Genomic DNA, 17,308 nt, shown 5'->3' with positions numbered 1-17,308 from the left:
GCCATTTTGACAAGAATAGTTCTTTAGTTGTTTCCCACAAATATATTTCCAAACTAGACACACAATTAGCGCTTTTGAAATTAAATTTAAAACACAATGTCAACATTTAAATACATTCAATTCACATCCCAATATCAACTGTTGTTTCTAAACGAGCATTGCACATACATGTAACATAGAACATATAGAAGAGTGCGCTCGAATGCATCTGTGTTTCTTTTTGGGAATGTGTTGTGTTTGTGTTGTGGTGTGATTTAATGCGTTAGTTTTACAATTAAACATTAACAACTTTACGTACACACAGATAAACATTTCGATTTGCTCGAAATTGAATTTGTTTTTACAATATCAAATACACAATCGCCTGCTTCTGGGCGATGTAAAATGTTTGAAAATGTTTATTAAATTATTTCTTTATTTGTGTCAGGGTTTTTTTGTTGTTGTAGGAGCTGTACTTAAGTCTTATAAAATTCTTACGGTTCCTGGTTCAAAGCTAAGTGTAGCATAGTGTAGTGTAGTGTTTTATGGTTGTGTAGAAAAAATATGATTACGTTGTCATATAAACATAATGTACCTACATATACATAAATGTATTTCGTGTGCTCCACCCTTTAAACTGACTAAAGGCAATCGCATTTGTTGCATTTGAAATGCATTGCAAACTGTGCCCTGGACTCTCAAAACTCGTACTCAAACTCAAATAATTAAAAAATATACATCGGATCGGTTAGATTTTTGCGCATTTTCAGCATTGGAAGCCAATAAAGGGGGCGTAAGGGTAGGGTGGTTTCTCTCACATAAAGCATTTCACAATATTATGTAAATAATACAATTAAAACTAAAACGCAATTACAATTTGCCTTGCTGCTTCACCTCGTTAAACTTAGACCTTAACTCGAAGGTAGTTTAGTTGCTAAGATTTGAAAGATCGTTTACAAATAAATCCTTTAAAATTACAAAATCAAAATCAAAAATGTAGATTCAACAAATAGTTACTCACTAACTAAATCGATTCTCTCGTCACAATCCGTCGTAAAATTAATGCCTTGTCACACAGTATTAAAAAAAAATTAAACATATATCTTCGTATCGTATTGTATGTATAAAAAAATATATTTATATAGGCATGTAGTGTATAAAAAACGAATAACATGCGGACACATTCCAATGGAAACCCAAAAGTTCACACTCTCGAATTAATCACACATTATTATGGTCTGGCTGTGTGCTGCAGGGTGTTGTGTGTGTGGAGGTGTGGAGGTGTGGTAGCAATTTGCATGCATTGATTGCTCTTGGTACAGCTGTTTGTCGTTTCACAAATGCTGCAAGAACAGAATAGAATGGATTAAAATAATGTTCGATCAAATCAAACAAATTCAACTAAATACAATTTGCTATTCCTTAATTGTAGCTGGAAGGTAGGGGGTAGTGTAGGTACATGATTGTAATTGTTGTGTATAAATATATAATCTATTTATGTATATAATCTGTGATAATTCTGTTTGTAAATTCGTAAATTCATTCCTTTCCCTGTACGTCTATCTAGTCTTACAATACTAAACGGATCCTTGACCAGTGAAACCAGGCTTAGTACCATCCGGGTGTCCATACGGCGATTCACATGGACCTCTCGTATCATTTTGTATAGCGAGAAACGGCAATTCAATTGATTTTTCAAATACGTTTAACAACAAACATTAAATATTTAGCATAATAAATAGCTTATTTTTCGTAAAATTTTCCGCTTAGATCCCGCACTCTGTATAACGATAATTAATGTATATATTTTTAACTAAGACTCGATTCGTTCCTTCGTTCGTTGTCTTTTATATCTTTATCTCTGAAGAAAAACACAACTACTAGAGTGCATTATAATACTTTTAAGGGTGTGAAGGATGGGTACAAAAGAAAAGAGAGTTCGAATACATACCAAAACTAAACATGCCTCAACGATGCATTCCAAATCTCTTACAATTACATTTTAAGTAAAAACTTTACGATAAAAACTTTTTTAAGAAGCAGTTCCACGATGGCTGCCAATCGCTGCTGGGGGAGAGGAGGGGCATATCTATATCATCTAGGTCGGGGCGGGGGCATCCACACGGCACACTTTTAATTGTTTACAAGATCTTTTGTTTATACATGGGTTCTATATATATATATATATATATATATATATATATATAGTATATATATGTTTTGCTTGTTTATAGTTTATACACATCGACAAAGTTCGATATCGAATCAAAATCCGCCATTCCAAATTCACCGGAACTAAAGTCGTTGGTAGTAGAAATCATGATGATTTGTTGGTGTGGATAAAAATTAGAAGGAAAGAAAAATAAACATTAATAATGAAATAGAAATTGGTTTGGGAATATCGTGCAAATGGTAAGAATGGTTAGTGAGAAAGGAAAGAGGTTCATGTGGGTTAGTTTTTTGTGTGGCATAAATGTGTAGATATGGATGGTATGGCAGAGAGTTTAAAAGCAAATGGAATTTGGTGCCCCTAAAAGTATCTCTTTTTTTAACAATTATCTTTTTTAACAACGACAACATCGAAATTGAGCATTCGGATCGCATGCAAAAACTACAACAGCAACAAGCAATCAATCAATCAATTTATCAAGCAGGAAAAACGGACAATTTTTTGTTTTAAATGCATGCAAGAAAATGTTAAATTCAATTAATGCCGAACGTAAAATCGTTGGCCTGCGTTTCGCTTAATATTCTTAATGTTAAAATTTAATTTTTGTATGCTGCTGCCTTGGCTGCTGGTTTCAGCATAGAGATCTCAGATTTATAGGTGCATGATGGTGCTATTCTGCAAGCTGCGTTCATAGCCAAATAAATAGAAAAAAGGAGAATAGAAGAATGGTTAGAGGAATATCTTTTATTTTTAATTGCCTGATTTATTGGCGCTTCGTTCACTTCGCGGCTGAAAAAGTCTAAAAAGATGGCAATACTTTGAGCAAAAAAACACAATAAAAACGACTGTAAACATAAACATAAACATAACATTTGAGCTTATATACGTTATATCATCTCTTACGTCTGAGCTGGCTACTGTTAGTAAAGTTTTATGGGGAGCAGCAGCGCATCTGAAACTGATTCTGATCTAATGATTGCGTGGGTATGGCTTTGCGTGGCGTGACATGACTGGAGACGAGTGCTGCTGATTAAATGCTGGTGGTGGGTGTAATGAGCATGAACTGATTGATCGATCGATTTATTGAGGGGAAGGAATCAGCGCATCAGCGGATCAATCAGATGGAGAGAGAGCGAACAGCTTTTAGCAGTTGGCAGAAGAGGTTGTTTGGTGGAGTCTGATCGAGGAGAGTGATTTTTTGGATGCGGAATATTTATACTTAAGTAGTTATACCTCGCTGCCAAATGATTCTACATCATTGCACTCATAATGGTGGCCCTGATCTGATGGAATATGGGATCATCGGGTGATGTGCCCGCCACATATCTCTCTAGGGCATCCGCCACAGAGCTATCATCCGAATCAGAGTCGTCAAAGCTGTGAACACCAAAAGGAACACCAGAAGAGCACCAAAACAAATCAACCGGTGCATAAATTAGAGGATGAAAGTAAATAGAGAGTACAGTAAGTGGTGCTGCATTGTAATTAAATTAAATACATTTTGGGACAGGGCTGGGGGGTTGAGAGCTCTATACAGGGCCCAGCTTGGGGGTTCAATCATATCAGTTTTATTTACAAAATTTCTCGGTAGAAAGTCGATTAGTCAGGCAGAGTCTCCTCCCCTTTCGGTTATTTCTTTTTTTCTCGAATTCAAAGTATTGCAATCTTAGTTAAACTTTTTTTAAATCAAAATCAAAAACAAAACAACGCAAAAGCAAAGCAAATAAAATTCATGGAAAGACCAAATACGGATCTTCCTGTAGCGCTGTTAGATTTTAATATTTTTGTTTTTTCTGGGTGGGGGGAGTCATTTCATATCATAGATTAATCGTTTTGTTGCGAAGTCAGTGATGCATGTTAGCTCTGTGTGTGTGTGGAGGGGGCATCGGCCATGCAACGAAACTTACTTTCCCATCGACATGCTGCTATCCTGCGGTGGCGAAGGTATGGGATGCTGTGGTGTCCCAATGATGGAACCATTGTCTCCAATCGTATTGCGCACCTGGACGTGTAACGTGCTTCTCACATAGCCGGGAGTGGGTTCTAAGTAACATCAATATGACCATTAGCAAATAACAACAAAAATTAATCCAACTTTGGAGTGGGCAAATCATATACCATTCGTACCGGTACGTGGTGAATAGAACTCGCCAAAGGCTCGATCACGCTCCTGGGGCACTGCATTGGTGTCGCTCGGATGCAGCCAACGCAGCATATTTAAATCACGTATGCGATCGGCCAGATTAAGGATCTGAAAATCACGTGCAGTCCATGGCGAGAGCATGGTAACCGATCCGTATTCATTCACATACGCAATGGTTACGCCACCTGCACATAATGACAAAAGTCATTAATTATTATCCATCCATATGTCTATTTGCATAAACCAATTGATGGTCCAATCACCCACCCAATTCACTGTCGGAGAATCGCAACAGAAAGGTACCAATCCCGGTGGCCGAACGCATCAGATCATCTTGCGCCTTGACCTTGTTGATGAAGCCCATAATGCAGCTGGCCTTCCACATGCCCATCAGATGGTCTTTGGTGAGTTTCATGATGGCAAAGAACCATTCCCAGAAGGTGAACGGGCGATCGGGCAGCGGCTCCTTGCAGAACTGATTCCACGTAATATATTCACTGCGCTCATCGCGCTGCAGCTTCTCGTCTAATCAGAAACAGCAAGAGGCATTTATCAGTACAAAATCACAGGACACCGAACAGTTCTTAAACTCACAGAGAAAGTCCAGGTTATCCCGGGTTAGGGCTCGCTGTGTACTTGACCCAAATTTGGTATTAAGCGCCACCGAGAGCTGGGCCCAGGTCACCCGATCGGTGATCATAAATGGTTCCCGTACAATATCCGCAAAAGCATTGTCCCAGGTGATGGTGGCCCACGACTGTGGCTCCTGATTGCCATGGACAATCACCACCACTGGCAGCGACAAAGTCCACACACGTATCTGGTAATCGTTGACTGTGGTCGTCGCATAGAAGAACAGGGCAAACTTCTCGTCCATGACGCTCTCGGTGCCCTTCTTTTCGGCCCGCTTGATCTTCTTCAGCTGCATGTTCCTGAAGCTGGCCGAGAAGATGTGGTTGTTCTGTTGGTATTCCATGGTGCTGGAACAGTTCTGTATTTCTCCTGAGGATTGCCCGGCCAGGGTGCTGTCCATTTGAGTGCCACGGGTAACAAAACGGTTTGCCTGATTCTCTGTAAACAGAAGGGGAAAGTGAAAGATTAGTCAATGGCCATCAAGAGGGTATCCCCATGCTTACCCGACATAATGATGCACTCAATGGTGGGCGGGTTATTGTGTATGCCCAATTGGGAGCCAATCAGCCAACGCACGGAGGCCGCAAAGCGCGTATTTGTCTTCATCACCTGAGGCGGCTGTTTGTCCACAATGAAGGCGGCACAGACCAAGTTCTTCTGTGCACTCCTCACCCGCTCGAGCAGGTTGTTCAGTTCTGGCTCGTCGTTGACGATATGCACACGTAGCGTCTCCTTGACGGCCGCCAGCAGGTGGCCAATGAAGGATTCAAGCAGCTCAAAGCAACGCTGAATCTGGTCTAAAGTGCTCTCATTGAAGGGTGCCCCATTGCCGGCCAGCGCCTGCTGACGACGCCAGTTATTCAGCTCGCCGATGATCAGCTCCTGCAGCGGCTCATAGCATAAATAGCTGCGGCACAGGGTCGTCACAATGGCCGCCTTCTCCGTCATCAGACACTTGAACGCCTCCTCAGCATTCGGCGAACCCGTGGAGTTCAGCATGTAGCTGTAGTTCTGGACGAGCATCTTCAGGGAGTTGCCGCAGGTGCTAAAATCGTTGAAGTACTGCAATATCTGATGCTCGATCTCGTACAGCTCCACCTTGGCCGTGGCCATGCCTATGGGCGTCACATTACCGCCACCATTCGCGCCCACCGCATTGTGAATGACACCCAAACCGCCGCCAAGCGCTGGCTGAACGGACATCAGTTCGCTGGAATCCATATAGCCGCCACCGACTCCTACGCCGCCACCAGCAGCAACCATGGCTGCTGTCGGATTGTTCATATTGTAGGGACTGAGGGGCATCGATGGACCCGGTGTGGCCACACTCTTCTCAGTGGCTAGCTGCAGTTCCTTTTGCAATCCGCCGCGCAAATGCGTGTACAGCTCGAGGGCAGAGGTGCGCTGGATTTGAGTGCAAAGTTCCACCACACGGTACTTGAGTGCCTGATCGCTGGCCGTGCGCGTTGACAGGAGCTTCTGTTGCAGATCCTCGTTGAACTTGAGGGCCACACGTTCAAGTTGCTCCGCAGAGTTTGGTGTGATCTGTTCAGACCTGTAGATGAGGGGGAATTATTATTATTTGAATCTTCGATTGGGGAATTTGTTGCTAATTCTACAACTGATCAATGCCCGAGTAATCCCATCCCAAAATCATCATCAACTGCTGCTCCACCCATGTTACGATCTACTCACATTATTCTGTCTTCGATCCAGGCCGCCAAGCAGAGACGCAGGTCGAAGAGACCCTTCTCATCGTAGTAGGCTGCCATACGAGCCTCGCAGTCAGCATGGCTGGAGATGCGCTTCCACAGGCTCATGCTCCTACCCGATGCTCTTTTCTCTCTCTCTCTCTCTCTCTCTCTCTCTCTCTCTGTCTCTCTGTTCCCTCTATTGATGATGTGATTTTCTTATTCGATTCGATTTGTGGGATGAGAGTGTGGAAGCGTTTATTTTTGGTTTTTGTTTAGCTGGAACACAGCTGAATATGTATATTTTGTGGATGTTTCTGTTTTCAGTTTCGCTCCCAACGTCCGGCTGTCTTCCAGCAAGCAAATGAGTCTGAGTCGTCCATAAAATGCAATTGATACATGCAAACGATATCTGCGCTCTGTATTTTGATTTGGTTTTTGGTTTCGATTGATTTAGAATTGTTAAGGAAACTATAAATACACAAGCATATGGTACATTTTTGTGATAAGTGCGAGATTTTAGCCAAAGGTGATAAATGGGTGGTTTCGACACACACACACACGCACACACATACACACACACACACAGATGAAACCCATATAAATATTATTAAATAATAGATGCAAACCAAAAATAGATGGAATGCAGCGGTGGACATAATGGATCTGATGTTTAATGTTTGAATGTCCGGTTTTAATGAGTGGGATATTTGATGTGCTGTTTTTACTTTTACTTTCACTCTGAGGCTAGCTGAGAGAGACTTAGCTAAGGGCGAGGCAATTAAAGCAGTCATTAAACATAATCCTGAGTGCAAATGAGAGTGAAATGTGCGTCTGGCTTTGTCATTTGTCTATTCTGTCTATAGTTGTTCTGCACTTAAGAGAAAGAATCATGATGGAGGATACCAAAACAACATTTTTAAGTCTCCCCATAGATGTTCGCAGAATAGACATAAATACGATGGGGCTTTTCGATGAAAACCTTTGTTTATAGCTATTACAATAGCCCAAACGAAAAAGGAACATTTCAAATAATTTACCAAAAGATCTCCTATCAATTATTTACCCCCAAATATCCATAATATGATAATGGATATGGGAAAATTAACTATAAATATTTATAGAAGGACATCTGTACCATAGAACACCATCATCATCATCGTCGTTTATGGGCGCTGTAAAGCAATGAATGAATGTTGGCGCATAAACCCGGGTTTTGGGTTCTACCCGGCTTCAACCTCTAATTACCATAACAGAAACACACACAACAACAAGCAAAAACCAACCTCAATGGGCAATGGGCAATGGCAATGGCAGTATGGCAAAACGTAGAACAAACAACTCGCACGCAAGTGGGAAAGCAAACAAATACAAATACGAGTAGAAACAGAAATACAGAACCAGAGACTATCGAATCGTGAGGAGGTTTTTCTAGGCGATGGTCGGGGGTTGGACGGACCAACAGGTGTGAAATTAAATTGCAGCAGGCAGCAGGCAGCAGACAGGCAGGTCCGATCCATGGGGAATATGATTCTTTATAGCCATGCTAAATAGCGATGATAAGGGGCCGGCAGGACCTGGCATGAACCTCTCTCTCTCGCGCTCTCGCTATGGCCTGTTGTTTTGTCGTCAGAACGTGAGCCAAACCCTAAACCCAGAGCCAAAGCCAATGCTAGAGACTGCACGGCGAAGCGTGTTTGCTTTTGTGGTCGATACGCTAATTTCTGTAGTTACCCAGAAAAAAAAGACTAACAACATAACGAGGCTCGGCTTGGGTCCGCTCACGTAGCAAATATGAATGGCCATGCCAGAGAGCAGAGCAAACGGAGAGATGAAAACGAGGCAAAACCAGTCGAAAAGAGCAGTCCAGAAGCAGAAACGAAATTAGATAAGGATCTAATGACTGGAAACACAGCCCGAAAATGCAGCCCAAACAAAAGGGACAAAAACCTACAACCAAGTCAAAAACCAGAAATCAGAAAAATAAGTACAGAAAAATGAAAACAGGTCGTGGCTTTTTGATACCTGTGCCTCTCTGCTCCAAGGAACAACAAAAATCGGATGTGCGGCTCACTTAACGATGATCCCAAAAACAAAACAAAAGAAGAGAGCGAGAAGAGTAAGGAGTCCCAGTTCCAGTTCCAGTTCCAGACCTTAGGTAGTCTCCGGGATAAATGATTGTATCTCTCCACCACACACAGGTTTATTTCTATTCATAAATGTGCTTGCTGCTTGCTGCTGCTGCTGCTGCTTCTGGCTGCCCTTCGGACTCTTTTTTTAGTTCGAAAAACCAAAGTAGTTCAAGGTTTTCTTGGCTGTCTAATATGCCAAGTCAGTCGGAAAGAAGCCACGGACAAAAGTTGGTACAAAGTTTTTCCCTTCAACATTTTGCTGGCACATACTTTTCACCGCCATCCCCTACCTATCCACCAATCCTCTCTAATGGTACTTTTCCGTTCATGTTATCAGCAATAATGTTTATTGGCTGTCTAATGAAACGAGAGATCGATGCAGCAACAGCGGCAGACAGCAGCCAGCAGCCAGAAGCAGCAGTCGCACAAATGTTAAGGTTATCAAGGTGAAAACCTAAACAAAAGTCAGCAACAAACAACTGAGAGAACTCTGGGCTCCGCTTCTCTTCTCGGGAATTTCCTTTCTCCAGCCGATCCCCCAACTGCGCGCCCTTTCCGTCTGGCTGCTGTCAGGTGGCAAAATGAAAACAGATTGTTTACAAACAAATATGGGATCGTTTACAAATCAAAGCACACAAACAAACAAACAAACGCACAAAATTGTCGCCGTAAATATGATATTTTTGATAGCTTTACCCAGCGCCTTTACCGATCAATAGAAGGAACACAACTAAAGATCTCAATAGGTTGACTCTGTGCTTATATGTTGGTCATGATAAGACTTGGCTCTCTACTGAGGGCGAGCAAGAGTTGTACAAGTTTATGAAATGATATGAAAATTAGCCCGAAGTAGTTAGAATAATCGAACTTTGCTGGAAATTTGGTATATTATATATAGACGCCACTCTGCATTTTGATAAGAGGCCAGGCCATCTGCCCCTGTTGGCCAAAAAGTAGGTTGATGAATCAGTTGCCGTGAAAGATTGTGCCCGAGGATTAGGTGGAAAGCTAGTCGAACAGCCAGCCCTTATCAGCTAAGTTTTTGCAACACTTTGAATGGCTTTATAGTAGTTCCGTGGAAAAGTCAGGCAACGTTTAGTCTATGAAATGTTTATGAAATGTCGGCCAATGGCATAATTATGCAAATTTTTGGCACAAACAGAATTCCACTCACAACAATATAATATATAATTAGAAGTGGGCAGGGCGCAACACAACACAGGGGTATTATCAACGAAAGTACCCATGCGTGGGGCAATAATTAAAATTACCTATTACCAAAAAAACATGTAGACGAAAATGTGTACGGATGAGCGCCCTCACCGGCTGGGTCCAAAAGGAATTCCCTTCAGCGCGAAAAATGTAAGCGCGTGTGTCGTCACTGGGGAGCATTAACTGTTGCCGTTCCATTTCCCAGTCGTTTCCACTCAACTCCAATTCCAAAATTCGGCAACACTCGGGCGAACTTATCTTTCGCATGTCGCGATCTCAGAGAGCCACATGCGTGCGTACACTGACAAAAAATTAAGCGAACTTTTGATATGAAGAATGGTATATGAGAAACACTTGAAACATGAAATTCCTTGGGTTCATGGAAATACTTATGCCCTGTAGATTCCAGAAACAAAAACAAAAATGTTTCTACATTAACAAAATGAAGAAATTAAAAATTAAAAAAACTACAAAGTTTAAATTTATTTGTATTCAATTCTTAGGCACGTTTCAAGTCTTTTTTCAACGATCTTTACAATTGGCAAAGTTGTGTTTTTCGATCTAACCCTACGACATTTATTATCATCAGAAAAAAAAACTTTTCCTGCTATCGCATTTCCAGCAAATAGTAATAGTTGATAACCAAATCAAAACTCTCTTATACAGTAAAACAGAGCTACTCTTATACTATTATCATAGGCGTTAAACGCGTGGTTTTGGCACTACATTTATTTAAGGAAACAAATAATTCGATTGAGAGAATACATTAAGTATTTGGTTATTTAATTTATGTTCTCTGCATTCTAAATTCAAGCTACTTCAGTCGTGGGTTCTATGTTCTTGTCTTAACTGTTATAAAATTGAAAGCTTCATCTTTAATTGAACACCTCATCAGCACCCACTACCTATAGCAATTAACGAAATTAACAACGAACTAAACGACTATCCATCAATGAGCGAACCCTTGTCAGAGAAGATCAAAAAAAATCTCATTAGGTTCGGAGTTCGGAGGTTTTGGTCTGATTCCAGTTTTGGTAACGCTATCCGCACGAGTGCCAATACTCAATGAAAACAGAAAACAAAAAACTTCCAGACAGACGCGCTAACACAAAAAAAAACAACAAAAAAAGTGTAGCGGCTTCTTTTATTTAACTTTTGTTATGGACTGCTAAAAGCGCAAAATGTATTTATTTTGAGATGCGAACCGATGTAGGTGGAGGAGCAACGCAGATCAAAGCAGGGCAGGGCAGGGAAACAAACATATACTGACGATAAAACTTTATTCCGTTGCGGTCGCGCAATCGCCGGTCGAAGGGTCCCTAGGGGTTCCGCAGTGCCACAACAAAAGCCGCGATAACCGGTAGTTAGATGGGCCACACAACACACAGAAACAAACACAACACACATCGCTCACAATGGGTCTCTGTGTGTGTGAGTTCGTGTGAGCAGGATAGGTAGATATAGATAGCGCTTGGATAGAGGTTGGGGCCACGGCACAGGGCAGAGGTAGAGTGCAAAATCGTTTATTTACTTAGTTGCAGCCGCAAAATGTTAGACAATATTATTTACAAGCTGTCATAACTGTTCACACACACACACACACACACACAGCCACACACACACACACCATACACGCATGTCCATCGCCGGTATAGTAAAAGAATACTTTAAGAGAAATAAAAATTCCCCTCAACATTTCTGGAGAGCTGGTTGACGGCCTCAGCGGGTTAAAAACGTGTATACGTCCGAGAGAGACTTCAAAGCACGTCACACATCCCCACAAACAGACCCGCATACACACACGCATACGTAACACCAAGCAAAACAAATGTGTAACGAAGCTTTTGTTGGTCTTCTTGTTGAATACCCTTACAGAGAGCGCTGTGGTTGGGCTCCCCCAAGATTTGTTTGGGGATCGGTTGGTGCGACCAGATATAAAAGTTTAGGGAAAAAGGCATTGTGAGCGAATAATTTTGCATTTTTGGGAGCAGTCACCCTTATTTGAGCCCACTAATCGGCAAGTTTAAATTTAAATTTGAGGAAAGGTTTTATTATCCTTTTAATATAAATGATTAGCTTATAAAGTCATCGCTTAAATGTCATCTCCTCCTACTGCAAAGGTATTTAATCTTCGTTGTTTCCATCTTCTCATCCATTTGGTGTCTTAAACGTATCTTGGTTTGTATACATATAAATTCATTTCGATTTCTCGGCCGCGAAAAATGTTTTCAGTTGCAAAACTTGAATTTGCATTGACGTCTATCTTTTTCGGCGCTGGTTCGATGAATCGGCGTTAGTCCAATGCATACAACACACACACAAATTCTGAAATACTCGAAGCATCGGTATTTTCTTTGCCCAAAAATAAGATGCACCATGAGAAGGAACGGAAGCTGTCACTTTATAAAATAAAATAAAAACAAAACCCGCTTACAGCACAAAATACAATACAATAAATTACCTAATGGATTCTCCGAAAATTGATAAGGAAAATGTATTCCATTTATTTGACATAATCATTTTATTGGGCTCTCATGAGAGCAAATGTCAAATGCCCGGAACACAGGGACTGACTCTTCCCACCTAATGCTGACCTTGAGCAAAGTGAACCTTTTAGCCCCCATTCCATATTACAAGCTAACAAAACCTAACCTTCAAATGCAAAGAAAGTGAATTGTTGTTGCTGTTATTTCGCTTGCACTTGCATTTGCAGTTTCAGTGAAAACTGAACTGGTTTAGCCACTTTTTACTTTGTGTGTTGCATCCGTTTGTGTATCGCCCCGTACTGCTATGCAAAATCGGAAAAATCTTGGGAAAAAAATACAACTCAATTGAATATTGGGGGAAAACCCATGGCGCTTTATGTGTGTGCATGCTCAATTAGCTGTGAATATTGCTATGCGATACATATACAAATATGTATGTACATATGTATTTAAATATGTACGTACAGCAGATTAAAATACGGTCAATAGATTGTTGAGTATGCACACTGTGTACAGCCACTGAAAAAAGTATTTGCCCAGCCCAATTGCACAATTCCACAATAAAAGTTTCAAATAAAAGTTTCATATCCTTGATCCATGATATGCACAAAATGATTTCTATGACCCTTGATTTTAGATCGCTTTAGAGTTGTATATCACTTTTTACGCAGCTTTAAATTTATTTCTAGATAGAAAGATTATTTTTTATAACTTTATTTCTTTAATATTTCTAATTATTAGTTTTCCTAGACTCAAATATTATTTAAAATGTACCTCAGATGTAAGCATACTTTTGTGATCGAATGTATGGGACTGACACAAGCTCCCGGGGCAGCCGGCCAGCTGCTCTGCCCACACACAAATTGTTATTGCTGCCGTTTTGGCAAACAAAAAGGCGAATCGAAAACAAACAGAGAGCCGCAGAGAGGCATAGAGCAGGGGTAGCGGCTGTACTGGGAGAATTAGCAGAATTGGGAGAATCTACAAAGTAGCAGCGAACCGAAATGCAATATTTAGCTCTGTGATTAATGCTGACTGCGGCAGAGGCCTGCAAAGAGTTCGGGAAGCGTCTTAGATAAGAATTTTGATGATGAGTCAGCGCCAGCAACGCTGTTCCAGAGCCAACAGACCCACCGAGTTTTTTCGATCTCCATAGAGTACATCTGTATCTATGAATTTATCATGTATGTGTGTATCTTTTGCCAGAGTCAAAAGTCATGTGCGGCAAAATCCCCCTTGCAGATACATTGTTAATTCTAATCCCGAAAAGTAGTATGCATATACGAGAAGAATTTTGAATAGTGTATTCTAGATTTTCTGTTTCTGGAAAATATTGTTATCTTTTATCCATAAACAAGATAGAATCGGATACACAAAGACATACCCCACACTGCTCCTCGCCAACAAAATAATTTTTCATTTCCACTGAAAAGCTTTTTTGGCTAGTGGAAAGTTTTATGGCAGCAGCCTACGCACTGCGGCTGATAACCGCCTGCCAGTACGGTTATTGTAGTACGGAAATAACAGACAAAAAGTGTGTAAGGCAAAGGAACTGGAGAGCAATCACAGTGGGCTCTCGCCATATGGGAACCGCTACAGTTGTTCACGAGACGTTGGGGGGTACAAATGTGTACTGAAATTGAGTCTGTCGGTAGATCGGTCAGTCGTTTGTTGGTTCCATTCCAAAATATTGCATGGCTTGGTCAAATTTGTTATGGTTCTTCGGACCCTTCGCTATCCCTTCCTTAGGGTCACAATTTAACTCCCATTGGGGGAGCCCTGGCCAAAGCTCCCCAGGGCTCTGCCCACCCAATTCGGAATGCATGTGTGGTGTTTGTTTCTCATGCTTCAGACTTCTTGCTGCTTCGACAGTTTGTACTTTTTGTTATTCAATTTTTTATAAGCAAACACGAATACATGCACACACACAACAACACAAATACGAATATATTCCGAGCAAGTATGCATTATGCCCGATGCTCGTACATTTGTTCGTACAATTTGTGCCGTTTGTGGTATTGTTTTTGCACTCATAAATGTTTAATAAGCTTGTGTGTGCTTGTATACACAACACATGCTTGCCTGTGAACGGGTGTATCTGCGTGTGTGTGAGTATACAAGTTCTTTCCGTACAACAAAAGTGAAGAGTGTGGCGGGGTAGGGACGCCGCCGCACAAACCAAGTGTTATTTAAGTAATCATTTATCGTTGCTACTCGCCTGACATTTTGTACGATGTTTGACGGCTTGCGAGATTACGTGCAGGAGCAGAGGCAGGCTCTTTGGGTATATTAGGCAAATGCATTGCGCTGCTGATCATCCAATTGGGAGGATAAATATAAATACATACACAACATCCCTCAGCCCTAATGTATGATTATCCCCAGTATCATAAAATTCAAGATGACAAATTAGCATTTAGTATTTCGGTGTCTCCGAAGACATTTTTGATGCGAAACACACATAAAACACTTTTAAAATCCTCTTATCATTTGACCTTATTTAAATGAATTTCTGCATAAATCTGTCTACAAGCAGTCTCCTGTTGTCTCTTATCAACTTAAGCTAAAAATAATTATCAGAAAAGATTAACAGGGTTCAGGATATTAGGTGCATTAAACAACAGTTTGGACAGGGCGAATTTTGATTGCACAATTTTTTGATTGTTCTTTTGGGGCATAAATACATAACTTTGACTCTACGCTGTCGCATGATTGATTTAAAAGCAGCATTTACCGGCACCTGATCAGCTGTAAGCTATTTGTGTAAGTACAGAAGATCCTCGCCTCACGTCTGCAAGTACCACAGCGATAGCAATAAGCGCGGAATGGCGTATTGAAGACCCCACTAACCACTCTAAGGGGCTGTGCTCCAGTTACATTCGTATGGACGTAAATACATTACCAGAACAATTAAATGCAACGCAATAAATCTGCTGGTGATAACAAATTGTCAGTGTAAGAGAACACAAAAGAGAGAGCGAGTAAGCGATAAGAAAGAGAGCAACAAAATTAGCCCAGGACTGGGATAGTATCAGAAATGCAAGAAATAGCCAGAAATAACTTTCTGTAGATTAACTTGTAGCATAAATAAAGAAAGATCAATTAAACATAAGCAGAAATATGCAACGCATTGGGGATTTATTTGATAAACTCTAGTATTTAAAATGCTGATCACAAACGAAAAGAATGCCTTCTAGGAAGTCTAACAAAGGAAAACCTTGCTTATCTCATAGCTCGTATCTATTAAACCACCTATTGGGGACGATTAGGCCGGGGGAAAGGGATTTTTTGTAGATTTCAGGTCTACCAGCGGGACACAAAGGGGTTAAGGCTCGCGCAACGTCATTGACACGAACAGCCGTCCGCTGACAAGAGTAATTTGTCCAAAATGGTAAGAGGCGGCGACGGTGGACAGACCGGGCCAGACCTGGCCAACAAGTCACTGGACGACGGCGATGGTGACGGCGACGTGTGTGCGCGCAACACACGTTGAAAGGGGGGAAATAAGAGGAAGACGAAGAAGAGAGAACGAAGCAGAGATAAAAGTGTTGAGCGCGCAGAAGTCGCTACAGCGACAGCGGCGTACGTATGAAAGCAAGAGTAGCATGTGAATATGAGGAGCATGATAGGGCGATAGACGATGAGCGAGAGAGGGAGAAGAAGAGGGAGCCCCTTCAGACAACCAGCAGGGCGATGTAAGAACGAGAGAGAGAGCGGAGCTAATATATACCCGATTGTACAGTGGTGTTCATGTGCGGTTGTTGTTGTTGTTATTTGTGCTATTGCACTCGAAATTCTTTTTGCCTTTGTTTTTATGGATTTTCCTGGAAATATAACCATGAACGAAGATGGCCACAGCAAAGGCAACGGCAACGGCAACGGCAACGACATGCGCTGCCAACAACAACAATAAGAAACAGGAGCGCTGTATTTATGTATGCATGTACATATGTACATACACATTGATATGTGCATATGTGTCTGTTTGTGTATACAAAATAAAGAAAACTTCAAGTGGAAACACATGATTTTTCATGGGTCAAAGAAAACACACAATTTGTTGACTTCCTAAAACACATATTTGGAAACTTTCATACAATTAAAAACATTCTGCGCAAAATGCTGCATCCCGCCCACAGTGCGGCGCATCGCATCGACGAAATGCAGCAGACAGACGAAGACGTCGCTGCCTGGGAAGTCCTCCCACACATACACAAACACGCACGAGCGTGGCCCCCCCCCGCACTAGATTGTTCTTTTTATTTACCTTTTGGTGCACACCAACACAGAGACAGCCGGACAGTCTAGAATGTGTAAACACGTACAGGTCGCGCCTTAGATTGTGTGGGTATTTGGCGGCGCTGTTGCTTTCGATATTTTTTGTTATGTATTTGCTGTTTTATTTTTAAATCGTGCACGCACACACACAACTCACGTACGAACACACACAAGCACTTATGTCTTCCGTTCGGCTTGGCTTCTTTGGATATCTCGGTGTCCTCCGGGATGAAAAAGCAGCGCCAGCACACGCCTTAGGTGAACGATTTTCACGCGAAATTCGAAAACGACACTTGAAAAGGGATGCAACTTGTTGGCAAAATTCAAAGGACTATTCTTCTCATGCACGCCTGTTGCGCGCGAGTGTAAATGTTTTCTAACTTGTTTAGTTGTTAAACATTTATAAATAGTTCGACGACGCGCACCAGCAGTTGACCACTCAATTCAAACAGATAATCAACGGACTTTTCTGAATTTCTGATTTCAATGTGGCATGTGGCGGATGCGCGATGCGCGGATGACGGTTGAAACAAATTGTGGGGCAAAATTAGTTAAGAAACAAAAAAAACAAGATTGAACAAAAT

The 17,308-nt window shown here is 41.4% G+C and overlaps 1 protein-coding gene across 3 annotated transcripts; it reads right to left on the bottom strand.

The window, feature by feature from the left end:
• Positions 1–427: 427 nt before the first annotated feature.
• Positions 428–17,228, bottom strand: LOC117585319 (signal transducer and transcription activator). 3 transcript variants are annotated; one of them, XM_034274751.1, is made up of 10 exons: positions 16,714–17,228; positions 6,621–7,087; positions 5,429–6,480; positions 4,887–5,363; positions 4,560–4,817; positions 4,268–4,477; positions 4,057–4,192; positions 3,383–3,526; positions 1,931–2,274; positions 428–1,322 (listed from the first exon to the last, which is right to left on the bottom strand). In XM_034274751.1, the coding sequence occupies exons 2-8, from the start codon at positions 6,743–6,745 to the stop codon at positions 3,400–3,402; spliced, it is 2,385 nt and encodes a 794-aa protein (XP_034130642.1). In that variant the 5' UTR covers positions 6,746–7,087; positions 16,714–17,228; the 3' UTR covers positions 428–1,322; positions 1,931–2,274; positions 3,383–3,399. The 3 variants fall into 3 exon arrangements, with proteins under 3 accessions (XP_034130642.1, XP_034130643.1, XP_034130644.1); XM_034274752.1 differs by having other exon boundaries at positions 4,277–4,477; positions 16,714–17,226; XM_034274753.1 differs by lacking the exon at positions 3,383–3,526 and having other exon boundaries at positions 4,277–4,477; positions 16,714–17,226.
• Positions 17,229–17,308: the final 80 nt, after the last annotated feature.

Source organism: Drosophila guanche, unplaced genomic scaffold, assembly GCF_900245975.1.
Source record: "Drosophila guanche unplaced genomic scaffold, DGUA_6, whole genome shotgun sequence".
In the NCBI taxonomy this organism is placed as follows: domain Eukaryota; kingdom Metazoa; phylum Arthropoda; class Insecta; order Diptera; family Drosophilidae; genus Drosophila; species Drosophila guanche.
The sequence above is the reverse complement of the archived record's forward strand: the minus strand, read 5'-3'. Positions and strand labels throughout refer to the sequence as shown.